The sequence below is a fragment of the Copadichromis virginalis genome, linkage group LG22 (assembly GCF_057382275.1).
Source record: "Copadichromis virginalis isolate Kocher_CV1m ecotype Utaka linkage group LG22, C_Virginalis_male_GT1.1, whole genome shotgun sequence".
Taxonomy (NCBI): domain Eukaryota; kingdom Metazoa; phylum Chordata; class Actinopteri; order Cichliformes; family Cichlidae; genus Copadichromis; species Copadichromis virginalis.
The window spans coordinates 3,436,154-3,458,339 of NC_140638.1; the positions used below are offsets into that span (position 1 = coordinate 3,436,154).

Here is a 22,186-nt window from a genome sequence, read left to right on the forward strand (position 1 = left end):
TCCCTGGCAAACTTCAGACGGGCCTGGACATGGGTTGGCTTAAGAAGGGGAACCTTCAGTGTGATGAATGATTTTAAACCATGACGTCTCAGTGTATTACTGATAGTAGCCTTGCCAACGGTGGTCCCAGCTCTCTTCAGGTCATTGACCAGCTCGTCCCGTGTAGTTCTGGGCTGATTCTTCACCTTTCTTAGGATCACTGACACCCCACGAGCTGAGATCTTACGTGGGGCTCCAGTCCGAGGAAGACATTAGCCTCTTCCATTCAGGGGCGCCTGCAGGAGTCTTGCAGAGGGTACGCACAGTCACCTGCACGCGCTCCATCGCGCACACGCACATGCGTGCACGCGCACTGTCGCGCACCGAGCTGCTTGGCAGTGGCTCTGGAGCCCTTTCCAGCTTTGTGAAGGTCTAAAGTTTTGTCTCTTGTGTCGTTGGACAGCTCTTTGGTTTTACTCATGTTGCTGCAACACTTTTGACAGATTGTGGGGTGCACATGTGTCTTTATGAAAGCTAACGGCATCAAACAGGTGCTGCTAAATTAGAATCATGAGCAGAGTGTAGTTGGACTGTTTAAAAGCAGAATAACAGGTCTTTGAGGGTCAGAAATCTGCATGATAAGCAAGTGTTCAAATACTTATTTTAAGCAGTAATATACAAAAATATTTTAATAAAATCATACATTGTGATTTCCGGAATTTTCTTTTAGATTCTGTCTCTCACAGTGGACATGTACCAACGCTGAAAATTTCAGATCCCTCCATGATTTCTAAGTAAATGGCCTGCATTTGTATAAATGGCCTGCATTTGTATAGCGCTTTTTCTAGTCCATAGGACCCCAAAGCGCTTTACACTACATTCAGTCATTCACCCATTCACACACACATTCACACACTGGCGATAGCAAGCTACAGTGGGAGAACATGCAAAATAGCAAATACTTACACAGCAAAGTACAAACAGAACTGCAATAACATTATCTAAATATATAAAAATGTAAATTTTAAATATTTTATCAATACAACTACAAAGTCTATAACACAGAATACAATAATTTCAGTACCTCGCAATGTGGAAGCATCAGGGAGTTGCTGTGATCCAGTAGCCATCCCATCTATGTCATCTATAAAATTGAAAAAATGTTATTAGACCAACCATATTCACAAACACCAAGCCGATTTAACAACATATAAACCATGCATACCACCAATTTCATCCAGAGTTTTTCCTTGAATATCCTTCACAGTTCCCTTCTCCATGGCCATGAGCAACTTGGAGATCTTAGCCAGCTGAATTGTTGATTGGGGCAGTCGATAGTATTCTCTATGGACCCTAATGTCATGGCCGAGGAAATCGGCCAGCTGGTCTAGTTCATTATCTTTCAAGTTCATGACTTGGCTTATCGTGGCAATCTGTTTGCGAAGGTTAGTTGATCTGAGGTTCTGAGGATGTTCAGCTCCGCAAGCATCTGCAAACTGACCAAACTGCCCTCTGTAGTGACCATCACTACAAGGAATGGCGAAAAGGTACATATTGTTTTCAGATACCCCGCACTCTTTCCTCTTACTAACGAGGAGTGACAGGTTATCGGTCATATCAGAAGTCAGGATCACAGCCACCTTTCGTCCTTTTTTCCCCTTCAGTTCCACTCTGGCAAACTGTTGGCAAAGCCTTTTCTCAACTTCTGTAAGCCCAGAGCTGATGTCATCGTTTAGTTTGGACATGTCACGATCTTCAAAATTTTTGACAGTCATACGTGCTACTTCACCTTCCCTCCTCCTATTGAACAAAATCACTTGACAAAGGATCACCTTTGCTAGTGCTGCATAAGTTCCTGCTGTTGGGTTATCACCTAGTTTCTCCCTAGCTGATTCCACTTGCTGACCAAGATATAACTGCAGCTTCTGAACATCTCTGGTCAGTGGAAGGCTGTCGACCTTGTTGTATTTTGCCTCACTCAGGTTTGATAAGGCTGAATGGGAAACTAATTCAGACCACTTTGTTTCATGAAGTGTGTGAAACCTCCTGATTGAATCGATCGCCTCTTGATCCTCTTCCATGAGAGCACGACACATGATAATATCACTTATTTTTCTGAGAGAATGTCCAAGCTTCAGGGCCAAACTTGGGGCTTTGAATGTGCTGGTTTCAGTATCAAAACCTGAAACTCTCTTGACAGCATTAGTAAGAATAAAGAAGTTGGCTGGTTTTATTGCCTCTTCCATATTATGGATTCTTGTTGTGTGACGCAAAGTCACAAGTAATCTCCCAAGTTCCCTTACTTTCTGTCTTATATACTCATGCTTTGATCTGTCACTTCCATGCTTATTAAAAAGAGACTGAGCCAACTGCATAATATAATGATCATTCCTTATTGCACTAGACACATCATCCTTGTGCATCTTGCCCAGTACTGAGTAGAGTTCACTTGAAATTGGCTGAGACATTGTGGATTGAGTAGATGCTATACCAAAGACTCTATCTTTCAGCTTCTCTTCAGCATTATTCTCTGGTCTTAAAGCACATCTTTTCATATGCCGAGAAACTTCTTTTCTGGATATCATACCCTTACAGTATAAGCAGTACTCGTATGTCTCAGCGCTGCTGCTGCTCTTTTTTGAGATCCTTTTCACTTTAAGACAACCTGATCCTGTGGTTTTAACAGCAGAGTTGTGCTTGAAGTTACCAAGGTTTCGTAACCTTTCAAGATGAACTTTTCTGTCCTTTGATGATTTGGGTAACTGAAGCACCTGGGCGACTTCAGCATTTTCATTTACATGCGTCTCCAGATGACGTGCAAATTTTGTTTGAGGTTTTCCACACACAAAACAAAAATTGACTGTGCTTTTGATTAATTTTGTTGACTTGGTTGGGGATTCATTTTGGCTAATATCCACAGTACTCTTTTCGCTACATGCATCTTTTGTTTTCTGCTGGCATGACTCTGAGCTGTCTGGTTCTTGGTCGGGATGAAGATCATCAGTAGTTTCAAGATCATTCAAAATGTGCTCAAAGTTGTTCTTAACATCCATGGTCTGTTCTTTTTCAGCAAAAGTAACGCATAAATCAGGCATGCTAGCAGCATGGGAGTTTTTTGATGGTCCAGGTAACTCAATAGACAACTCTGTTCCTGAGCTTTCTGAATCTGATGCAGAATTTGGGATGTATTCTTCATCAGATGAGACATCACCCTGTTCGTAGATACAGCATAGATTAAATAACAGAAATAAACATGGGAAGGATAAATGCTAAATTGTTCACGTCACAGAGCTCGGGACGTAAACCAAAGTCTCTAGATGTCTTAAAAGTACTAAGAAATACCTCCTGATTTAAAGAAGAAAATGTGCAGCAGATATGTATTTTGTGCAAGTATTTTGATTCTGCTTGATCAATTTGCAATCTGTGATCGATTCAGTACTTTTTTGATATTTGTCCCATTTCTAATATCCAATTTATATTTTTTGAACAATGACATTAACAAAAAAAACAAACACAAAACAAAAAAAACTAAGACACCAGCCCTAACCTGGTCCCGGAGCCCCTCCCACAATGACCCCCACAGATCAAAATTTGTAAAACCTTTGAGACTAGATTGTATGAAACTGTTTTTTTTTTTGTTTGTTTTTTTTACAAAGGATTATAATAAAATCTAAGTAATATTTTTACAATGTGTTTATTTCTGGCCTCTCTCACATAACTTCTACACTCTATCCAGTCCAAAATCTCTCTGCTTTCAATTCTCTATCTGAGACAACACTTACAAAACTGATTATCCTTATAATTTTGTGATGAAAGAAAAAGGAAGAGCAAGCAACATGTGGCAATCTTCACGAACTGCATCTACGTCAATATTAACTATATTATAATGAAGCCTGCGTAAATTCAACCTGGGAGAAACACCTGCACATCATCTCCATCATCATCATCATCATCTCAACTCCCTTCAGCTGCTCACTCCGGCGCAGCCAATCCGGAGCTCCCTCGCACCTATGCCTCCATTCAGCATCCGGGCATTTAAGCTCTTTCACCCATAGCTCGGCCTCTCAGCGTTTTCGCATCCCTCCACCACCCCTGCACCCCCATGCTTGCCCCCTGCCTCCATACCACCACCAGTGTCCAGACCCCAGGGGAAGACCTCCTACTTCAATCAGCAATGCTTTTATCAACAGTTTTCCCGCCGGGGTCTGACCGCCAAATATTTAATGTTCAATAAAGCATGTCTAATTCTTTCTCCGTATCTGAGTCTTTCCAGGTTGAATTTCACTGTACACTTACGTCGGACATATCCCAGTCTTCTGAAGATGTCTGGAGGCAGATCTTATGCCACACACAACGGCATTCTACAAATACAAAGAAACCACAGCATTAGACAACAACCGATGATTCATTAAGTTATAATTTAAAAAGTAGCGATCCCACACATCAAATTATATTCACGAAGACCACTAAATATAAACAAGCATAAAGTGAATTTAAAACCAACGCATAATTCAGAATAAAAAGCAGATTTTTTTTTAAGTTTAAGACACATTTTAAACTTATGAATATGATATACTGAATCATCCTAATAATAAATTTTTTCATCAGATTTGAGATATAAAACATTGTTATTTTAAAAACAGACTAATTGACAGACAGACAGACAGACAGACATACATACATACATACGATCTAATGAGAAACAGAAAAGCTAAAATGTTTATCCTACATTAATTAATAAGGATTGAGATGAAAAGGACTTCTACTAAAAAGTCATTGAAAATGTGTAGAGACACCATCAAGCATTTGTATTGCAAATTGCCTGATTGATCTATTGGAATAGGTCTGGATTAATCAGACCCAGTACCTTATTGGGCTTCCTATATTGACATTGTAAGAAGTTTGCAAGTTTGATGCAATGTTTACTCAAAGGGTTTATTATCATCAAACATCATCTTCCAAGTTTGTGTGTATATGTGTAATTACAGAATGACAAACAGACTTGAGGGCAGTTTACTTCATACATGTTGATACTCTCTTAAATATAATTAAACATTTGTGCATTTTGCTTTATCTTTATATAACAGATCAAATCAGGAACTGTGGTTTTTGCATTGTAACATCACAAATAAGCTAAATCAGCATTGTCAGTACGCATGCACGACGCGGCCGGGTCAGAGTACACCACTACCCACGATGTAAAGGCTGAATTATACTTCTCCGTCAGATATAGGCTTGGTTCTTTTAATACATCCATGGATATAGGCCTACGGGGAAGTGCTGTGCCAGGGTTGCCAGACGTCAGTGGCCAAACCCCGCACGAGCGTCTCCGGGCACCACAGAGGCTGATGGCTCCGAATATGAGGCTTTGAAAGTGAAAGTTTATTTGCAGCTGTTGATTCATTGTACCAACCTTCCCTCAGCTCTAAGGGATCTGGAATTGTCATCTGACAACTGTCAGTCTCGATCTCGAGCAGAGACTTATATCCAAGGTAGCATAGCCTCCCACTCCTGCTGTTTTGTTAAAACTATAGGGGCTTTTTGTAGTGAAAACGCCCAAGCGAGGGCCACGAATTCTTTCTTTCTCTTCCCAGCAGCACTGTATCCCCGTTTCGTACCAAATTCTTTTAAAACATTGACTTTAGGACGCTCAAAATATTCAATATCGCTATCACACGCGGCAGTGTTTACTGTTTACGATGCACGCTGGGTAGTCGTGACCCTTGACCCGGACCGGCATGCCTTGCGCGCGGTGAGATGCTTATTTAGCTTATATGAGCTTGATGTTGAAAGAGTGAAACAAAGATTTAAAGTTGTAAAGTTCAACAGTCTAATCAACAAAGAGTAAGAGGGCAATATACATTATTACAGTATGTTCTCTGTTCTCTGCCACACTAAGCAGACAAACTCAAATGCATGATATGTGATAGTATCTGCCATTACACTGTGTATCATTGCAATGGTTTGAATTGATAAAACTTTGAAGTGATTTTTTTTATTCTTTACATATGAAAATGTAGACCTGACTCATGGTAACTTATGGTATAGTGAAAAAATGCATTAATTAACACAAGATAAATAATACACTTACGCTTGCATCTTAGACCGTGCCATCTGATAGCTGTCAAAGGTGAATGGCATATCCCGCATTTGTCAAGTTTCACCGATTCAAATACCAGCCTATGAATTGTACACTGGAAAAAATTAAAAACATGAAATGAAACATAAAACATTGTTACCCAAATATTTTATGACGAATTAAAAATAATGTTTGACCATTTTACATATTTTCTACCAATCCTTCAGGAGAGATTGAAAGGGAGATAGGAGTTACTTTTTAGATAAAATAGTGAAGCATATCTATTCAATTCCTGAGATTTGTGAGTTAGAGAGAGGGGAATCTATTTAGATGAAGCAAAAGTAAAATACTAAGAAGCTAAAGTGACTGTGAGTAAAAGGTGCATGTATATGTCTGACACAGAAAAACCCAAGGTTTACAAGGACACTGGCCATCAGCCTCATAATGACATCCGAGCTCAAACTGATGCTTTCACTGTTTCACCTCCAGTGTGTGGCCACTCAGTAAAACACACTTGTTAAGGGGACACTGTGGTTAGAAAAGACCTCCTGTTCTAAATAGAGGACATTTCCACCACCGCTGCCAGATGTTTGCTAAAATACTCAAAATGGAGTTTCATGTAAACACCATAACACTTCTAACCATTGGTCAATTTTAAAACAAAGGTCAATTTCAACTCACCTCACAAGCAGAGTCGTTAGGCACAGCTCTGGATGATTGTGGCACCTCTTTCGATTTGCTCTCTGTACAAGGGAACATAAGGAGATTCAGTGCTTGACTTTCGTTAAGTCAAAAAAACACATCTACGCATAACGCAATCAATTCACATCCCTGACTGTTACAATTCTACTCAAAATATCCATCAAGACACTATAGAATCATCAGAAATGTCCCAATACTGGCACATTTTTCATGCAGCAAACCTTCAGGCATGTCATGCATTGCCAGAAGTTAACAACATTTACTCAAAACTGACCACTGGTAAGTTCTTCTGAGAACGCTTGGGGTGACAACTCCTGATACTGGACACCAACTTCACCAATTAACTCTTTCAGAGAAGAAGTGCCACGCTGACCTCCAACAGAATGCACCTAAAAAGATGCAAAGATGAACAAGCATCAATGGTACAGTGTCCATCTGATCAAGAGGGACACTCTCAGTCAAACCTTAAAACACCCAAATGATGTTGAGAGGGAAATGCAATGTTAAATGATGACTACCTGTACTTACAATGATTTAAAGACTGCACATGCAGTATAATTGTAATCAATTGATAAACATGATCTTTACAAACCACACTATTTACCAAACTACACATTGATACAATCTTTAGTAAACAGATGAATCCATGCTAACCTCATGTTCAGAGTTGTCTGCTGTAGGTCTAGATGACTGACACTCTGCTCTTAATTCTCTGTCTGTAGAAGAGAACACAAGACATGGAGACATAGTGCTTTGCAAGACCCCAGGGTTTAACAGGTAGTGCTTACTCAAGCAGGGACTCACCTGTGAATGAGTCTGTAGAGATCACATGGTGCTCCACGTCATGGGCAATAGGCTCTGCAACACACTGTTGACCAGAAGGGATGCTTGCGATCTTTAGCTGGGTATGAAAAGTAGAACAAATATTGTAAACATCTGGCAGCTACAGTGGAAATGTATTTAATCCACTACAAGTGGTCTTTTCTAACCAGTGTCCCCTCAACCCGTGTGTTTTTCTGAGTATGCCAAACACTGGAGATGAAACAATGAAAGACTCAGTTTGAGCTCAGATGTCAGGACAGTGTTCTCACATACCTTGAGTTTGTCTGTGTCAGACACACACACATAGTTAAGCATTTTCTGTTTCACCTTCAGTTAAATACAGTTCTAACTCTCACCCTAACTGCAAGGAAACAGAGTGATTAACCCTTACCTAGTTAAGTGAAGCCAAAGTAAGACAATACTAAGAAGCTAAAGTGACTGTGAGTAAAAGGTGCATGTATATGTCTGACACAGAAAAACCCAAGGTTTACAAGGACACTGGCCATCAGCCTCATAATGACATCTGAGCTCAAACTGATGCTTTCACTGTTTCACCTCCAGTGTGTGGCCACTCAGTAAAACACACTTGTTAAGGGGACACTGTGGTTAGAAAAGACCTCCTGTTCTAAATAGAGGACATTTCCACCACCGCTGCCAGATGTTTGCTAAAATACTCAAAATGGAGTTTCATGTAAACACCATAACACTTCTAACCATTGGTCAATTTTAAAACAAAGGTCAATTTCAACTCACCTCACAAGCAGAGTCGTTAGGCACAGCTCTGGATGATTGTGGCACCTCTTTCGATTTGCTCTCTGTACAAGGGAACATAAGGAGATTCAGTGCTTGACTTTCGTTAAGTCAAAAAAAACACATCTACGCATAACGCAATCAATTCACATCCCTGACTGTTACAATTCTACTCAAAATATCCATCAAGACACTATAGAATCATCAGAAATGTCCCAATACTGGCACATTTTTCATGCAGCAAACCTTCAGGCATGTCATGCATTGCCAGAAGTTAACAACATTTACTCAAAACTGACCACTGGTAAGTTCTTCTGAGAACGCTTGGGGTGACAACTCCTGATACTGGACACCAACTTCACCAATTAACTCTTTCAGAGAAGAAGTGCCACGCTGACCTCCAACAGAATGCACCTAAAAAGATGCAAAGATGAACAAGCATCAATGGTACAGTGTCCATCTGATCAAGAGGGACACTCTCAGTCAAACCTTAAAACACCCAAATGATGTTGAGAGGGAAATGCAATGTTAAATGATGACTACCTGTACTTACAATGATTTAAAGACTGCACATGCAGTATAATTGTAATCAATTGATAAACATGATCTTTACAAACCACACTATTTACCAAACTACACATTGATACAATCTTTAATAAACAGATGAATCCATGCTAACCTCATGCTCAGAGTTGTCTGCTGTAGGTCTAGATGACTGACACTCTGCTCTTAATTCTCTGTCTGTAGAAGAGAACACAAGACATGGAGACATAGTGCTTTGCAAGACCCCAGGGTTTAACAGGTAGTGCTTACTCAAGCAGGGACTCACCTGTGAATGAGTCTGTAGAGATCACATGGTGCTCCACGTCATGGGCAATAGGCTCTGCAACACACTGTTGACCAGAAGGGATGCTTGCGATCTTTAGCTGGGTATGAAAAGTAGAACAAATATTGTAAACATCTGGCAGCTACAGTGGAAATGTATTTAATCCACTACAAGTGGTCTTTTCTAACCAGTGTCCCCTCAACCCGTGTGTTTTTCTGAGTATGCCAAACACTGGAGATGAAACAATGAAAGACTCAGTTTGAGCTCAGATGTCAGGACAGTGTTCTCACATACCTTGAGTTTGTCTGTGTCAGACACACACACATAGTTAAGCATTTTCTGTTTCACCTTCAGTTAAATACAGTTCTAACTCTCACCCTAACTGCAAGGAAACAGAGTGATTAACCCTTACCTAGTTAAGTGAAGCCAAAGTAAGACAATACTAAGAAGCTAAAGTGACTGTGAGTAAAAGGTGCATGTATATGTCTGACACAGAAAAACCCAAGGTTTTCAAGGACACTGGCCATCAGCCTCATAATGACATCTGAGCTCAAACTGATGCTTTCACTGTTTCACCTCCAGTGTGTGGCCACTCAGTAAAACACACTTGTGGAGGGGACACAAAACAGATAAGCTTGCAATCATCACTTGGGAAAGTCATACAAATTCAAGATTTAGTTAAACCAGATTGAATACCACCAAGAGGACATTTAAATATTGTGACTAGGGCTGAAACAACTAATCGATTAATCGACAACTAATCGATTATTGAAATAATCGTTAGTTGCAGCCCTAATTGTGACATCTAGATATGTAGGTTTTAAACAACAATTCATAGGGGGAAATTTTTTTTTAAATGACCCACCTTTTTCCGCCAGGGCCATTCTTTCCCACCATAGTCATAAGTAATTTCACTTCCTGCCGCAATTTCCTTCAGTGCAAAAAGGCAGAGATGTGGCTTCCCTTCTGCTTCAATCAACTTCATTCTGCAATTTGGTGTCCTGTGTTCATCGTTTACTAGTCGCCCAAATGACCCATCTTCAAGTGCTCCATCAATACTGCAAATTTGGAAACATACATTAAACAAACATTTATAGTGACACGCCTATGAACTATACTATAATTTTTAAGCACCAACACAAACACAACATCCAATACAAGTTTAGTTGTTAAATGCATAGTTGATAAGTTAAAGAGGGTCCATCAGTCAAGGACGCGTTGCTTTCTGACTGAGATAAGTGTTTGCGCTTCTACTTGTGCTTAGAGCTTAAACGTGGTTTTGTTGTACTGTCGCGCTGACCTAGTAGGTGTAGGTGTGGCTGTGGCTGTTACTCTTCTCTTCCTCCTCTTGCCCACTACCTGCTCTGTGCTGCTGCTTGCGCGTGGCCGCTGATTAGACCTTGTGCAATCTACAGCTAAGCGCAGCCTGGTGCGCACTGCTCCGCCAGGTGAGTTGAATTAGAGCAATCAAGGGCGGGCGTGCCTAGTAGACCTTAAAATGCATGCAGCAGTCATTTGACCCGAGCGTGACATGCTGAGAGGACAGCAAACCAAGCACAATCCACTTTGAGGAAGACTTTGAGTTAGACGGGCTATCGGTAAGCTTGGACTCATATTTGCTGCTTATGTTTGGGAACTATGGAAGCTCAATTGTGGAAATGTATTTATGCTTTGGGAAATAGTTACTGCATTTAAGTTTAAAAAATTATATTGATATTAAAATAAATGTTTAAGTTTGAATAAACTGTTTATGTAGATAGTGTTTCCCACACTTATGTTAATTAATACTAAAAGCAATTACCCCAAATCCTTGGTTAAATCTTAAAACTAGTGTAAATATGTTTGGTTTAATTTAAGGAAAATAATTCTTTGTAAAAGAAAATCCTTGGTTAAAGTCTTTATTAAAATATTTGTAAACTCTAAAATGTATACTTTAAAAATGTAATTGTTACAGAAAGTGTAAAAAATGCAAGGTAGACCACAGTTTATTTCATCTTTGTTGTTTGAAATTACTCACCTCTGATTCAAAAACTAATGAATGTAAAACTAAAACTAGGATAAATGATAGTTTAGACAAAAGTGGCTTTACTGAAGTGTATATTTTTGTTATTTCATTTGTCTTCTGTATAATGCATTTAATTTATCTGAATGATTAATGAAATGTTCTTTATTTTTTGTGTTGAAAGGTTTTCACCTATCCATCAAGCCATCCATCTACCTACCTCACAGACAGAGAACACTTGACATGTACTATTTTGGCATTGTACATATTATACAGTAGTTTTGGACACAGTATAACAGTGCACGAGTCTCCGTGTCCACATGTGCCAAATGCGCACAGACACAGGGCCGCTCATTCAGCCCTGGCCATTTGAATTTTCTCTTATTATTTTCTCTATCTCTATATTATATTTTAAATCTTCACAGCAGCGTGAGCACACTGTCTTAGCTGTAAAATGTAGGCTTATATTATTACCCCTCTAACCCCGTACATTACGCCCGTGAGTGTGTATTAGAGAAGGCACACACAGGCTGAATACGGGGACTAACGGGCCCTCAGCATATGTGGGAGTCCCGTCAGTCCCCAGTACTGCGAGTTCCCGGGGACCACAGGGTCACCGGGAAATGACGGAGCCTCAGTAAGAATGAGATCCTGCTATTCCACGGGTCCGTCACTCCCCCTTCTATAGATTCTGGGGACTGACGGGGCCGGGTACTAGAGGTAAGGACTCGTTAAAGAGCAATATGAGATGTTTGCTTCAGAAATCCTGACCTTGCAATAGAAATGTAAACATTCAGTCATTTTGAATTTACCACAAAGTCTTCTGCTTCCATATGAATTCAAACATGAAGACTGAACATGCGCTGGGGTACAGGTTACGTCTGTGTTCAGCTTCAGTTGCATCAATAAGCTCCCCTCTATACTCGACCACGAAGTCTCCTTGTTTGAAATTGGCTAAAGTGAAGATGCCACGACCTGAAGACACAACCATATTAGAGACACAGGCGTGGCAGCACTGCAAATAATCAATTCATTAAATATGTATATCTGTAAATTGCAAGTATGCAATGTTGTGCTTTTTTCAATTCTACATATATAATAAAGAAAACATGTCCAAGTGCAGAAAACATAAATAGCCAGGCTTGCTAATAACTAAATTATTATTAAAATACCTTAGATTTTAATTTATATTGATGTTTGTACAGGTCACCACTGGTGATGTGTAACCCCTCAGTCTAGCCTGCAGTGTGTCAAAGTCACTCACCTTTAACTGAATTAATAAATTTGATTTCTAACATTGAATTCTTGTCTCTTCTTGCAAGGATGTGATTAATGGCATCCTGAAGGGGAGTGGTTCTCCGTGACATGATTTGCTAAGGAAATCAAGATAAAAATGTAAACAACATCAAAACTTCAAGCCTTTATGCTTACAAGGGCATTAGTAAAGCTGAATGAGAAGCACCCCCCCCCCCCCAATGTTAGCGTATTATTAGTTTAAGGTTATTTTAGTTTGGTGATGAGTGCTGGAGGGATTCTGATTAACAGATAAATGGATGGGGGCGAGGCTGTATTTGTGCAGATTAACTTGACTGTGTTCCACCTGTGTTGATTAAGTCAAGTTTCTGACATGCTCCACCCAATTTTTCTTATTTCACTAATAGCATGGATACTGAAACTGTTTCAATTGAGTTCTATGCTTTCATTACATTCACATAACAGACACAGACAAGGCTGATGTCTGAGTTGTTTTAACAGAAAGCATGCACTTGCAGATATTAAAGATACTTAAATGTCCTAATTTAACTAAAGCCTAACTCTGACTTAGCCTAAACCTGTCTGTCAAACTAAGCTTTAGATCTCTCAGGAATCATGTGCTTCATCAACACAACTATAAGAGCAAAACAAATGTTGTTTTTTTTTACAATATTTTATAAACAAATGTGTGCAGAGTGACACCAATACTGTCTCAATTTAATTTCATAAATCTACAAGAGTTTATTTGTATTTGCCTTCCAATGTTTCCTTGGTATTTGGGCAAAGATCATCTAATAGCAGTAGCAGCCATTTTACATTAAACAAGTGATCTTGTCGTGAAAAAGGCCTTCTTTCAAACTCAGTGAAACATCACACACTTGTGTAATTTCTTACCTTGAAACAAGTGATGAGATTAGGCCAGGGTAAAAATAACCCTGGGACAGTCCGGGAATCCCCGCCCCGCGTGTTGCTGTGACCTCCGTGAACCGTTCCGCGTGCTCCGGCCCGCTCCGCCGTCCTCACCTCGTTGTGGTCCGGTCCCCGCGGTGCGCTCTCCGCCGTATGCTTTCCACCGTACCTCGTCGTTCCCTCACCTGCCGCCTCACCACGGCTGTGCCTACTCTGAAGCACTGTGTCTGTCAGAACGCCCGTCTTTTAAAAGTTTTATAATTACCTTCTTACCTTTTCTCCAAAGCGTGTCAAAACTCTGCCAAAATTGATGGATGAATAAGAAGCGCCCAATCAGTCAGTCTAAATCATTGATGTAAATATCAATGGTCTAAATGGGTAATGTTAAAATGCGCATGCGCAGCTTCCAATTTCGCGCCATGTGTATAATGTCCCGCGCTCGTGTATAATTTCCCGCGCTTGTGTGTGCGGCATGCAGGGACAACTCCAACCGACAGGGGGCAGTGGCGGACACACAAATATACAACATATGTCAAGTTTTTGGTTTACAAAGACTTTTGAGAAAAACACTTTTTGGGTATTAAAACATGCCCAGAAACCATTTTAAAAGGTCAATTTTATGAGGACAGCAAAATGTCCTCCTGTAACAGAGGGTCCTCATAGCTCTTTGATTTGTCTTGAAAATTGTCCTCCTAAAACGAAAAACAAACACACACACACACACACACACACACACACACACACACAGCATTAACATTGAGTGTATTGCTGTAAATTAAAAGACCACCAAATACTTTGAACACACAGAAAACATCAGTAGATAAATTAAGTATTTATTAATTAGCTGCTGTAGAAATTTAAATAGTAAACTTTTGAATCCAGCATTCGTTTCTTCTTTCCCATCATTGCTTAGACTCCACTTTGTTAATTGCTTTATCAGAGCATAACTTTGAAATCTTTAAATGATTTTATTAGTTTGAATCTTAAATCTTAAATTTTAAAGCAACATGAATAAATAAGGAGCTACAGAAAAAGCACTTTACTGCTCACAGACGTTCCTACATGATAGAGAACAAATAAGTTTAGAGTTCAGAGTTATCTCAGCACAGATGTGTTTACACATTTTAATATTATTTTACCTCAGACTGAATAAGAGCTGAACTGACTGCTGCAGAGACTGATGGATTTCCTCCAGATTTACCTTAAACAGCATCATAACCACTCATAACAACACTATTAATAGAAGCAGTAATAAACATGCATTTCACTCTTTATACAATGTAATCAGAGTATACAATGAATGCATTGTAACTGTATTTGGTATCAATAAACACAGATTTGTGTGTGATTGTGATTCATGACTTCAACTTGGAAGCTGATCTTCTCTGAGCTGAAGACTCTGCCTCTCATTCCACTTTTCAAAGTCGTGCCAGGTGGTCCTTGGGCACTGTTCTCGGCTCGTGCTAGGACATCCGACTGATGCCTGATGCCTCTGGTTCTCTGAGACTCTCACCCTCTGGGTGCCCCATCTGGGGCCTTCCTCCTTCTCCTGCTGTGGGCTCCTGGATCTCCTGGCTCTGGAGGACTCAGGGGTCCGTGAGCAGTGGTTATTATTATCGTTGTTATTATTATTATTACGACTATTATTTGGGGTCTGTCGTCTACTGTTCTGTCCACGTTTGTATGTATGTGTCTGCTTCTCTCTCTCTCTCCCCCCGTCCTCGGGGCTGTTGACGGAAGCGTGCGTCGTGGAAGAGGCGTGTCCGGGCGACTGTCGTCATCGGGAGTCCCTCTTTGCTGTTGCAGCTGATTACCTGACCAGCTGGTGGTGATCATCCCTCCCAGCTAGGAAGAGGTATTTAACCTGGACTCGCGGCGACAGTCGACGTGGGATTATTACTCTTGACCGGTATAGTCGGCTAGCGTGTGTGGCTTATTGTGGTTTTTCCTTCTTCCTCCAGGAAAGTCGGGCGAAGAAGCGAGTTGGGGAGCACACAAACTAAGGGAGCTACAGCACGGGACGCACTGGCAGCAAGGGATGAGCACCATTGGCAAATTACATCTCTGAGTTAATTGTTGGACTTACCTGTCTATTCACTGTAAATAAAGTGCACTGTGGCATCGCAGAGTCCTGCGTTTTGGGTCCTACTTTCCTCATCCCCACGGTCTGCCAGCCAGACCGTGACACTGCCTCTGACACCCAGGAGGGCATTGTTGCACCTCCCTGCCCTCATTATTGTCTACCTTTTGTGACAATGACACACACCACAAAAAGATTGTTAATTTATGTATCTGTGCATTTTCATATCTCTGTGTTCCAGGTGCTGTATGTTTTTGTTCCCTTTGTTTTTTCTTACAGGTGCAGCAGTTGGTGACACATTGTTGGACAACACGACAACAGGCAGAGGAAACAAGAGGAACCATAGAGAACTTATAGAGCTGATCTTGCAACATGTTTTTGGCACCACAGTGCATTCAGATCATAATTCAGATTGCATAAACTGCCAGACATGACAGGATTAAACAACATATATTAGTAACATGTTTCTGTACAGGAGTATTTGAGTAAAGTAGCTCAGAGGTAAGGCAGGACAAAACCATTTAAGAATTTAAAAAGAAACACAAAAACATCAAATTACCAGGACAATGTCTCTGTTTCCCATTTTAATATCATGATTCAAACAGGAATTAAATGCAATTTGTAAACATTTAGATATAAAATTAACTAAACTGAAGCAAAGTGGTAAAAAGTAAAATATTTATAGCTTTCAGGCTCTCGGACGCTAAAAGTTTAAATACACTGATATCCTGGAAAGATGAAATGGATATGGATATCGTGAATAATTAAATTAAGTGCTCACTCAGCTTAAAACACCATCACATGAGACACATCACACTTCTACATCTGGCTGGCTCTGTGTATACTAATGTTTGTTATTCAATGTCCTGTCATGTTTGCTGTATGGCAGGCAGCATGAAGGTTCCTGGATTCAGGATTCTTACACGGAAACAAATTTAAAGAGGCAGCTTTATTTGTTGGGAAATAATGCACAAAATAAACATTTACGAAAAACAAACCAAAACTTGAACATGGAAAATAAGAACTAGACTCTGCGGGACTAGAGACAGAAACACTAGGAAATAAGGAGCATGGAACTAGGAATGATGGACAGAAACATGGAGAAACTTACAGCACATGGGACAACACGACAACAGGCAGAGGAAACACACAAGGGAATGACACACAGGAGGAGAGCACAGATGGAAATAATCACACATAAGGAGACCAAGGGGAAGCAAAACTGAACACAGGACAAGGACTATCAGAAGAAAACAGGAAGCATGACGAATATGTAGATGCAGAAAAGACACTGTGACTGGGGGAACAAAAACAGAGACAGACACTAGACACTGAGACATGGAGACATGACTGCCTGTGCAACAGAGGGAACAATAAACATGGAGACAAGAGCTTATACACAGGCTTGAGATGGACACTGAGGGAGGGAGAACTAGGATCACTAAGAACTTAAGAAAAAAAGATAACCAAAACCATGAATAAAAGTAATCAAAGAATATAAATTAACAACACAGACAAAACACTGGGTCACAGATCCAGCACTGTGACATGTCCGCTTCTAAACAGGACTTTTTTTTACATACTTAGCATGCTAAAATAAAAGCAGAAGGACAAAGTATTGTTTAAAATACTCATTTAAAATTGATTTATTTCCAGACATCCAGTCTGGATCCTGAAAGAAAAGAGTTCGTCTCATCATGATTGAGCTAAAACCTCTGAGTGTAAAGAAACACAGCTTTCTTCTTAATCGTACAGTTTGGTTGTCTGAAATCAAAAATGAAAAAACTGTAATAAATAAATGCAAAATAAGAAGGCATTTTACTATTTTGGTATTATATCCACATTATCACATGCTGATGATCTGACAATAATGATAATAATGAAACTATACATGCATCCCATCCTATTCCAGCTGTCTTAAGGTCAGAGGCAGGGTACACCCTGGACAAGTCAAATAGTGAAACTAATAAAGACTTTAACAAAAAGAATGAATAATTCAAATAATGTCACGATCTGCAGCAGCAGATTGTGTGGAGCGGAGAGTGAGAGGACCCAAAATCAGACACGTGGAAACAGGATGGAATTTACCAGAAAGCGAGGCGTTCATTGAGACTGCATGAAAAATACAAAGCAAAGGAAAAACAGGACTAAGACACAAATACCTAAACTGGGCAAAAACCAACACTGTGAATGTCGTGCATGAAGCATGAAACATGAAACCTGTAACTTCAATAACTCTGATATTCTTTATTATTAACTGGGAGAAAAAGTGCCGACTCAGTCTTTTGTTCCAGGACAGACTGTCTCTGTCAGATGTAAAACCAGCAAGCGTCCTCCTGACAGACCGTGGACTTTTTCTTGTGTTAAGAGGTTTAGTGAAGTGAGTTTCTCTCATTTTGCTGTGAACACTAGAAGAGATTAACTTCTATATAAGTTGATTAAAGCAGACCTGTAGTCTCTCATCTGCCTGCATTCCTGTGTTTGTTCTGTTAGTCTGTTCTTAACATCGTGTCCACTGTCGAGCTCAATTCTGTCGTCATTATTTGAGTCCAGTTATTGTCTCGCTGCCTTCTGTGAGTTACTCAGCCTCTGTTTTGTGTGCTTTAACTCTCAGACTCCTGATCTCCACCTCATCCTGACAATTAGAGATCCTCAGCTAAGTCTCCACCTGCTTCACCTCTGCCACCACCAGCTTCTAGACTCTTCTCTGCTTTGGTGCTTCATCACAGTTTCACTGTCAAATAGTTCATTAATCAAACTTCAGTAAATCTTCATTTGAACTTTATTTAGATAAACTCTGTTTAAACATATAGATGACACCCTGCTCTTCAATTTACTTATTAGGTTTTAGATCAGATTAAAATGTAGATCATAAAACAGCTTTGAGACTAGAAATTATGAAGAGCACACAGATAATCTATGGTTGACATGACCTCAACAGCTTATAGAGAAATATTTAATATGTGGATTAAAAAATATATTTAACCATTTTCACTGCACATTACACTTGATGTGTCTGTTTACATTTTTCTTTTGGTCTGGTTTTACAAATATTACAAAATCTTAATTTTTTAATGTGCATTTATTAAACTCACAGAGTCAAAGAACATGTTTTCTCGGTACGTTTTTATTCTTTTAAGAGTTTGAAATATCAGCTTTACAACAGACACAAAAGGATGAAACTAGAGGAGATTGTTGCTCTGATTGTTGTCATTATGAGATGGAAACATGACTGTTTGATGCTTTTTTAAAAATCTGCAAACAAAAAGAAACAGAGAGAAAGAGGAAAAACAGCATGAAAGACTCAGTGATTGACATCAGGACTGGGAACACTGGTCTCTCCTCAGTATCTCTGAGACCGGAGTGTGGGAGCCCTGGGTGGCCTCACAGGTCACAGAGCCCACCTTCCCCCACTGGTCTGCAGTGAGCGTCAGGGTGCTGCTCCAGCTGTAGAGGCCGTCATTCTGCAGCACTCCAGGAGTCCTGCTCTCCTCCCCTCTGATGCTGCTGCTGCCACTGCTGTCGCTCGTCTTCCAGGACAGACTCCAGTCTGAGGGGAAGCCCTTGTTGGCCACACACATGAGCGTGGCCTTCCCCTGCTCCAGCTCCTTGTTGGAGGGACCCAGCACCTTCAGGGCGGGGCGGGTATCACCTAGGAAACACCAATCAGCTTAGAGGACACGAACCACAATTTGAATTTCTCCGTTAAGAAGTTTCTGTCAGGTGTTTTTTCTGCTCCACCAGTCATTCACTCACACATTGTTTCACTTCCCTTTAAGAAACCTCTCATGCATATCAGCACAGAGAGAATCATCACACAGTTTGAGCTGAAATATGTTCAAACTACACTGGAAATAAAAGAAGCAGATGTGGAAACATTTACAGCAGAAGTTTGGCTTTAAAATGATTAGAAGTCTAAATCATGGACGACTGAAGACATTAGTGGACACAAGCACAGAGCAGCTACTCATTCATATAGATTCAAATGTTATTGAACAGCTCACATGATTTCAAACTAAATCTGAAACATCTGACACAATAAAAACATCAGAAAGCAAACTTTAACTCATCCAAACAGCAGCTGATGTGGTGGAAATTTACAAACTAATCATAAGATGATGAAGTTTACTCTTGTCTACATTTTACTGTGACAGAAATGTAGATTAAACAAGAGAAACTCGCAGAGCTCATCTGAATTAGTCCAGTAAAAAGGACAAACATCAAAAACTAAATTATTTTAATAAAAAAAAATACTTTTCTCTCATCTAAGCAGCCTAACAAGTAGTTATAAAAGAAAATGATAAAACATTTAATAATAAACACAGTTTAATTAACTTACTTCCAACATCCAGTCTGGTTCCTCCACCAAAAGTCCACCACAGTGATACAAACTCATTGAGGCGCCGTACAAAAACCTCTGACTGTAGAGAGACACGGCTCTCTGACTCTGACAGACTGAACTAAACCTACAAGCCCTCAAAATACAACTTTATCATCAGAACTACAAATAATAATTAATACTATGAAACATCCCAGATTTTCATTGTAAATTGTCCCGAGTGTCTGAATATTCATTTCCAAAGCTGACTTTGTTTCTTAGGACAAAATTTATGAATAAAATAATTAATCAGTTACACAAAAAGTTTCCTAGCCTTTCATATTAAATGAAATTAAAGAAAAGAAAATTAAATTAAAGAGAAAAAGGGCATAGAAGTAACTTTGTTTTTGACTTACTTCCAACATCCAGTCTGGTTCCTCCACCAAAAGTCCACCACAGTGATACAAACTCATTGAGGCGCCGTACAAAAACCTCTGACTGTAGAGAGACACGGCTCTCTGACTCTGAGACAAACAAACTCAACAAAATCATTCACTGTTTGCATAATGTTATAAAAATAAAAAAGAAACAGTGCAACATGCTTTTATAAATTGCATTTTTAAAATTAGATTCACACTTCAGATAATTTTATTAATTCCAAAGTTTGCAGCTTTCCCACACTACCTGCTCACATGGTCAAACTCACACAGCCTACAGTCTTTAAACAATAATCACGAGCACTGTTGCACGTCAAGGCAGAGATAAACAAGCAATGAGGTCAAGGAAAAAGTAAATAAATACATCAAAATGAACAAAAATGTTCAAAATAAATAAATCGAATGTGAAGAGTAAATGTCTGAAAATGAAGAATCACAGAAACATTCATCTAAACGACTCCTGTCAGCGTTCAGGAATCTAACAGCTGAGGGAATGAAGGATTTGAAGTTTCTGTTTGTTCTACACTGAGGTTCAAGGTAACGGTGACCTGAGAACAACTTCCTGAACTCAGATGACAAAACACGTTCAGGATGGATAATAATGTTTTTGTCCTTCATTTTCAGAGTGTCTCTCTGCCTGACCTCCGTGGTTTTGGAGCAGGTATTTATAAATAAAACACTGAACCAGCAGTTCAAGAAATGACTTTCTATAAATGGGCATTAAAAGTGTCATGGTCAGGGGGAGTTGGCTGTGTTTTCCCATGATGTCTCTGTGCTTCCACCTCTGGGCGGAGCCCTCGTCAGCACACCTGCCATGCTCACCTGATTGTGATCCAGGACAAGCGGCAGTGTTTAAGACCAGCATCAGCATCTCTTCTTTGCTGGTCTGTCTGCTCAAAACATGTTAGTCACTGTCACTGGCTGGTTTTCTGACCCAGCGCTCTGAGTGTATTTTGTATTCGTCTTATGTTAGATTTGTGATTATAGTTCATGTGTTATTCCTATTTAACTTTTAGTTGAGGTTAAAGTTAGCCATTATTTATCATTGTCTTCTTGGTTTCTGTGTTTGGGTTCTTGTCTAGTTTATCATGTGTGCCAAGTCTGCTAAACTGGTATTATCTTGTCTGTGTTTCCTGTTTTATTATGTAAAGGTCCTGTGTTTCCCTTGGTCAGTGTGCTTAGTTTTATACCTCCTCGGCTGTGTCCCAATCCAGTGACCGCACGCTTCGGAGTACGCGCAGTTCACGTACTACGTACGGTGCGTACTATAAGTACGAGAAGTGTGGAAGTGAGAGGCTTGTGAAATGGGATGGTCTATCCTTCATCGCGCTGTTCAGGTTGCCTAGCAACCATGATACTATCCGTGAGAAATGTTTCATACAGCTTTGTTTGACAGAAATGAAGGAGAAAAAAATGTTTTGTTGGTCATTCATTTTTGTCATGACATCACTTTGATTAGTTGAGTATCTGAGGCTGAGACCACAGGACTGTAAACATGATTGTTGGGCTTCATTTCTGTGCTGAACAGTCATTTAAGATTAGCTAGTAAATTACAATTAGCTCATGTTGTTCATGAGACTAAAATCATCTCACTGTGGTAATGTAAATATAATATGGCCAATATTATAGTATTGTCAGATTATTATGATATATATGTATATATATATATATATATTACAGCAGTGAGCTTGAACTCTGTGTCAAAGATTCAAGTTGCAGTTATTTATATTTTCTATCACCTTAAATCTTCACTCAAAGACAAGTATCTGTGACAGTGTATATACAGATGTATTATACATAAGAGACAAATATTGTTCGTTTAATATGTTGGCATTATTACATTTGGCTCAATGCTTACATACATGTGTAAAAACAAAATGTACGAGCTGTGGTAACTGTGTCTGATAAAATGAAGAGTAGACTGATATAGTAAATATTCCTTTATTGGGTGAGAAAATCAGACCATGTCATAACTGCTTTAAGTCACACAGAATAGATATCAGAGCCTTAAACAGGCTGACTTCTGCT

General features: G+C 39.7%; 1 protein-coding gene and 1 pseudogene across 2 annotated transcripts in view; both read right to left on the reverse strand.

Annotated features, from left to right (window-relative positions):
- The window catches only part of LOC146682430 (uncharacterized), a 20,349-nt gene extending 6,557 nt beyond the window's left edge, over positions 1–13,792 (reverse strand). The window contains exons 1-16 of the mRNA XM_085446162.1: positions 13,309–13,792; positions 12,425–12,533; positions 11,973–12,135; positions 10,024–10,216; positions 9,162–9,258; positions 9,012–9,073; positions 8,632–8,746; positions 8,336–8,397; positions 7,565–7,661; positions 7,415–7,476; positions 7,035–7,149; positions 6,740–6,801; positions 6,071–6,173; positions 4,276–4,340; positions 1,205–3,191; positions 1,064–1,123 (exon numbers count right to left, since the gene is read on the reverse strand). Coding sequence (XP_085302288.1) covers positions 1,064–1,123; positions 1,205–3,191; positions 4,276–4,340; positions 6,071–6,173; positions 6,740–6,801; positions 7,035–7,149; positions 7,415–7,476; positions 7,565–7,661; positions 8,336–8,397; positions 8,632–8,746; positions 9,012–9,073; positions 9,162–9,258; positions 10,024–10,216; positions 11,973–12,135; positions 12,425–12,527 — 3,346 coding nt within the window. The 5' untranslated portion in view covers positions 12,528–12,533; positions 13,309–13,792. The remainder of the gene's footprint in view (positions 1–1,063; positions 1,124–1,204; positions 3,192–4,275; positions 4,341–6,070; positions 6,174–6,739; positions 6,802–7,034; positions 7,150–7,414; positions 7,477–7,564; positions 7,662–8,335; positions 8,398–8,631; positions 8,747–9,011; positions 9,074–9,161; positions 9,259–10,023; positions 10,217–11,972; positions 12,136–12,424; positions 12,534–13,308) is intronic.
- A 4,718-nt stretch (positions 13,793–18,510) lies between these two features.
- Positions 18,511–20,194, reverse strand: LOC146682431 (Ig kappa-b4 chain C region pseudogene; annotated as a pseudogene). The gene is made up of 3 exons (XR_014917741.1): positions 20,138–20,194; positions 19,743–19,824; positions 18,511–19,055 (listed from the first exon to the last, which is right to left on the reverse strand). The product of XR_014917741.1 is annotated as an Ig kappa-b4 chain C region pseudogene (transcript).
- Positions 20,195–22,186: the final 1,992 nt, after the last annotated feature.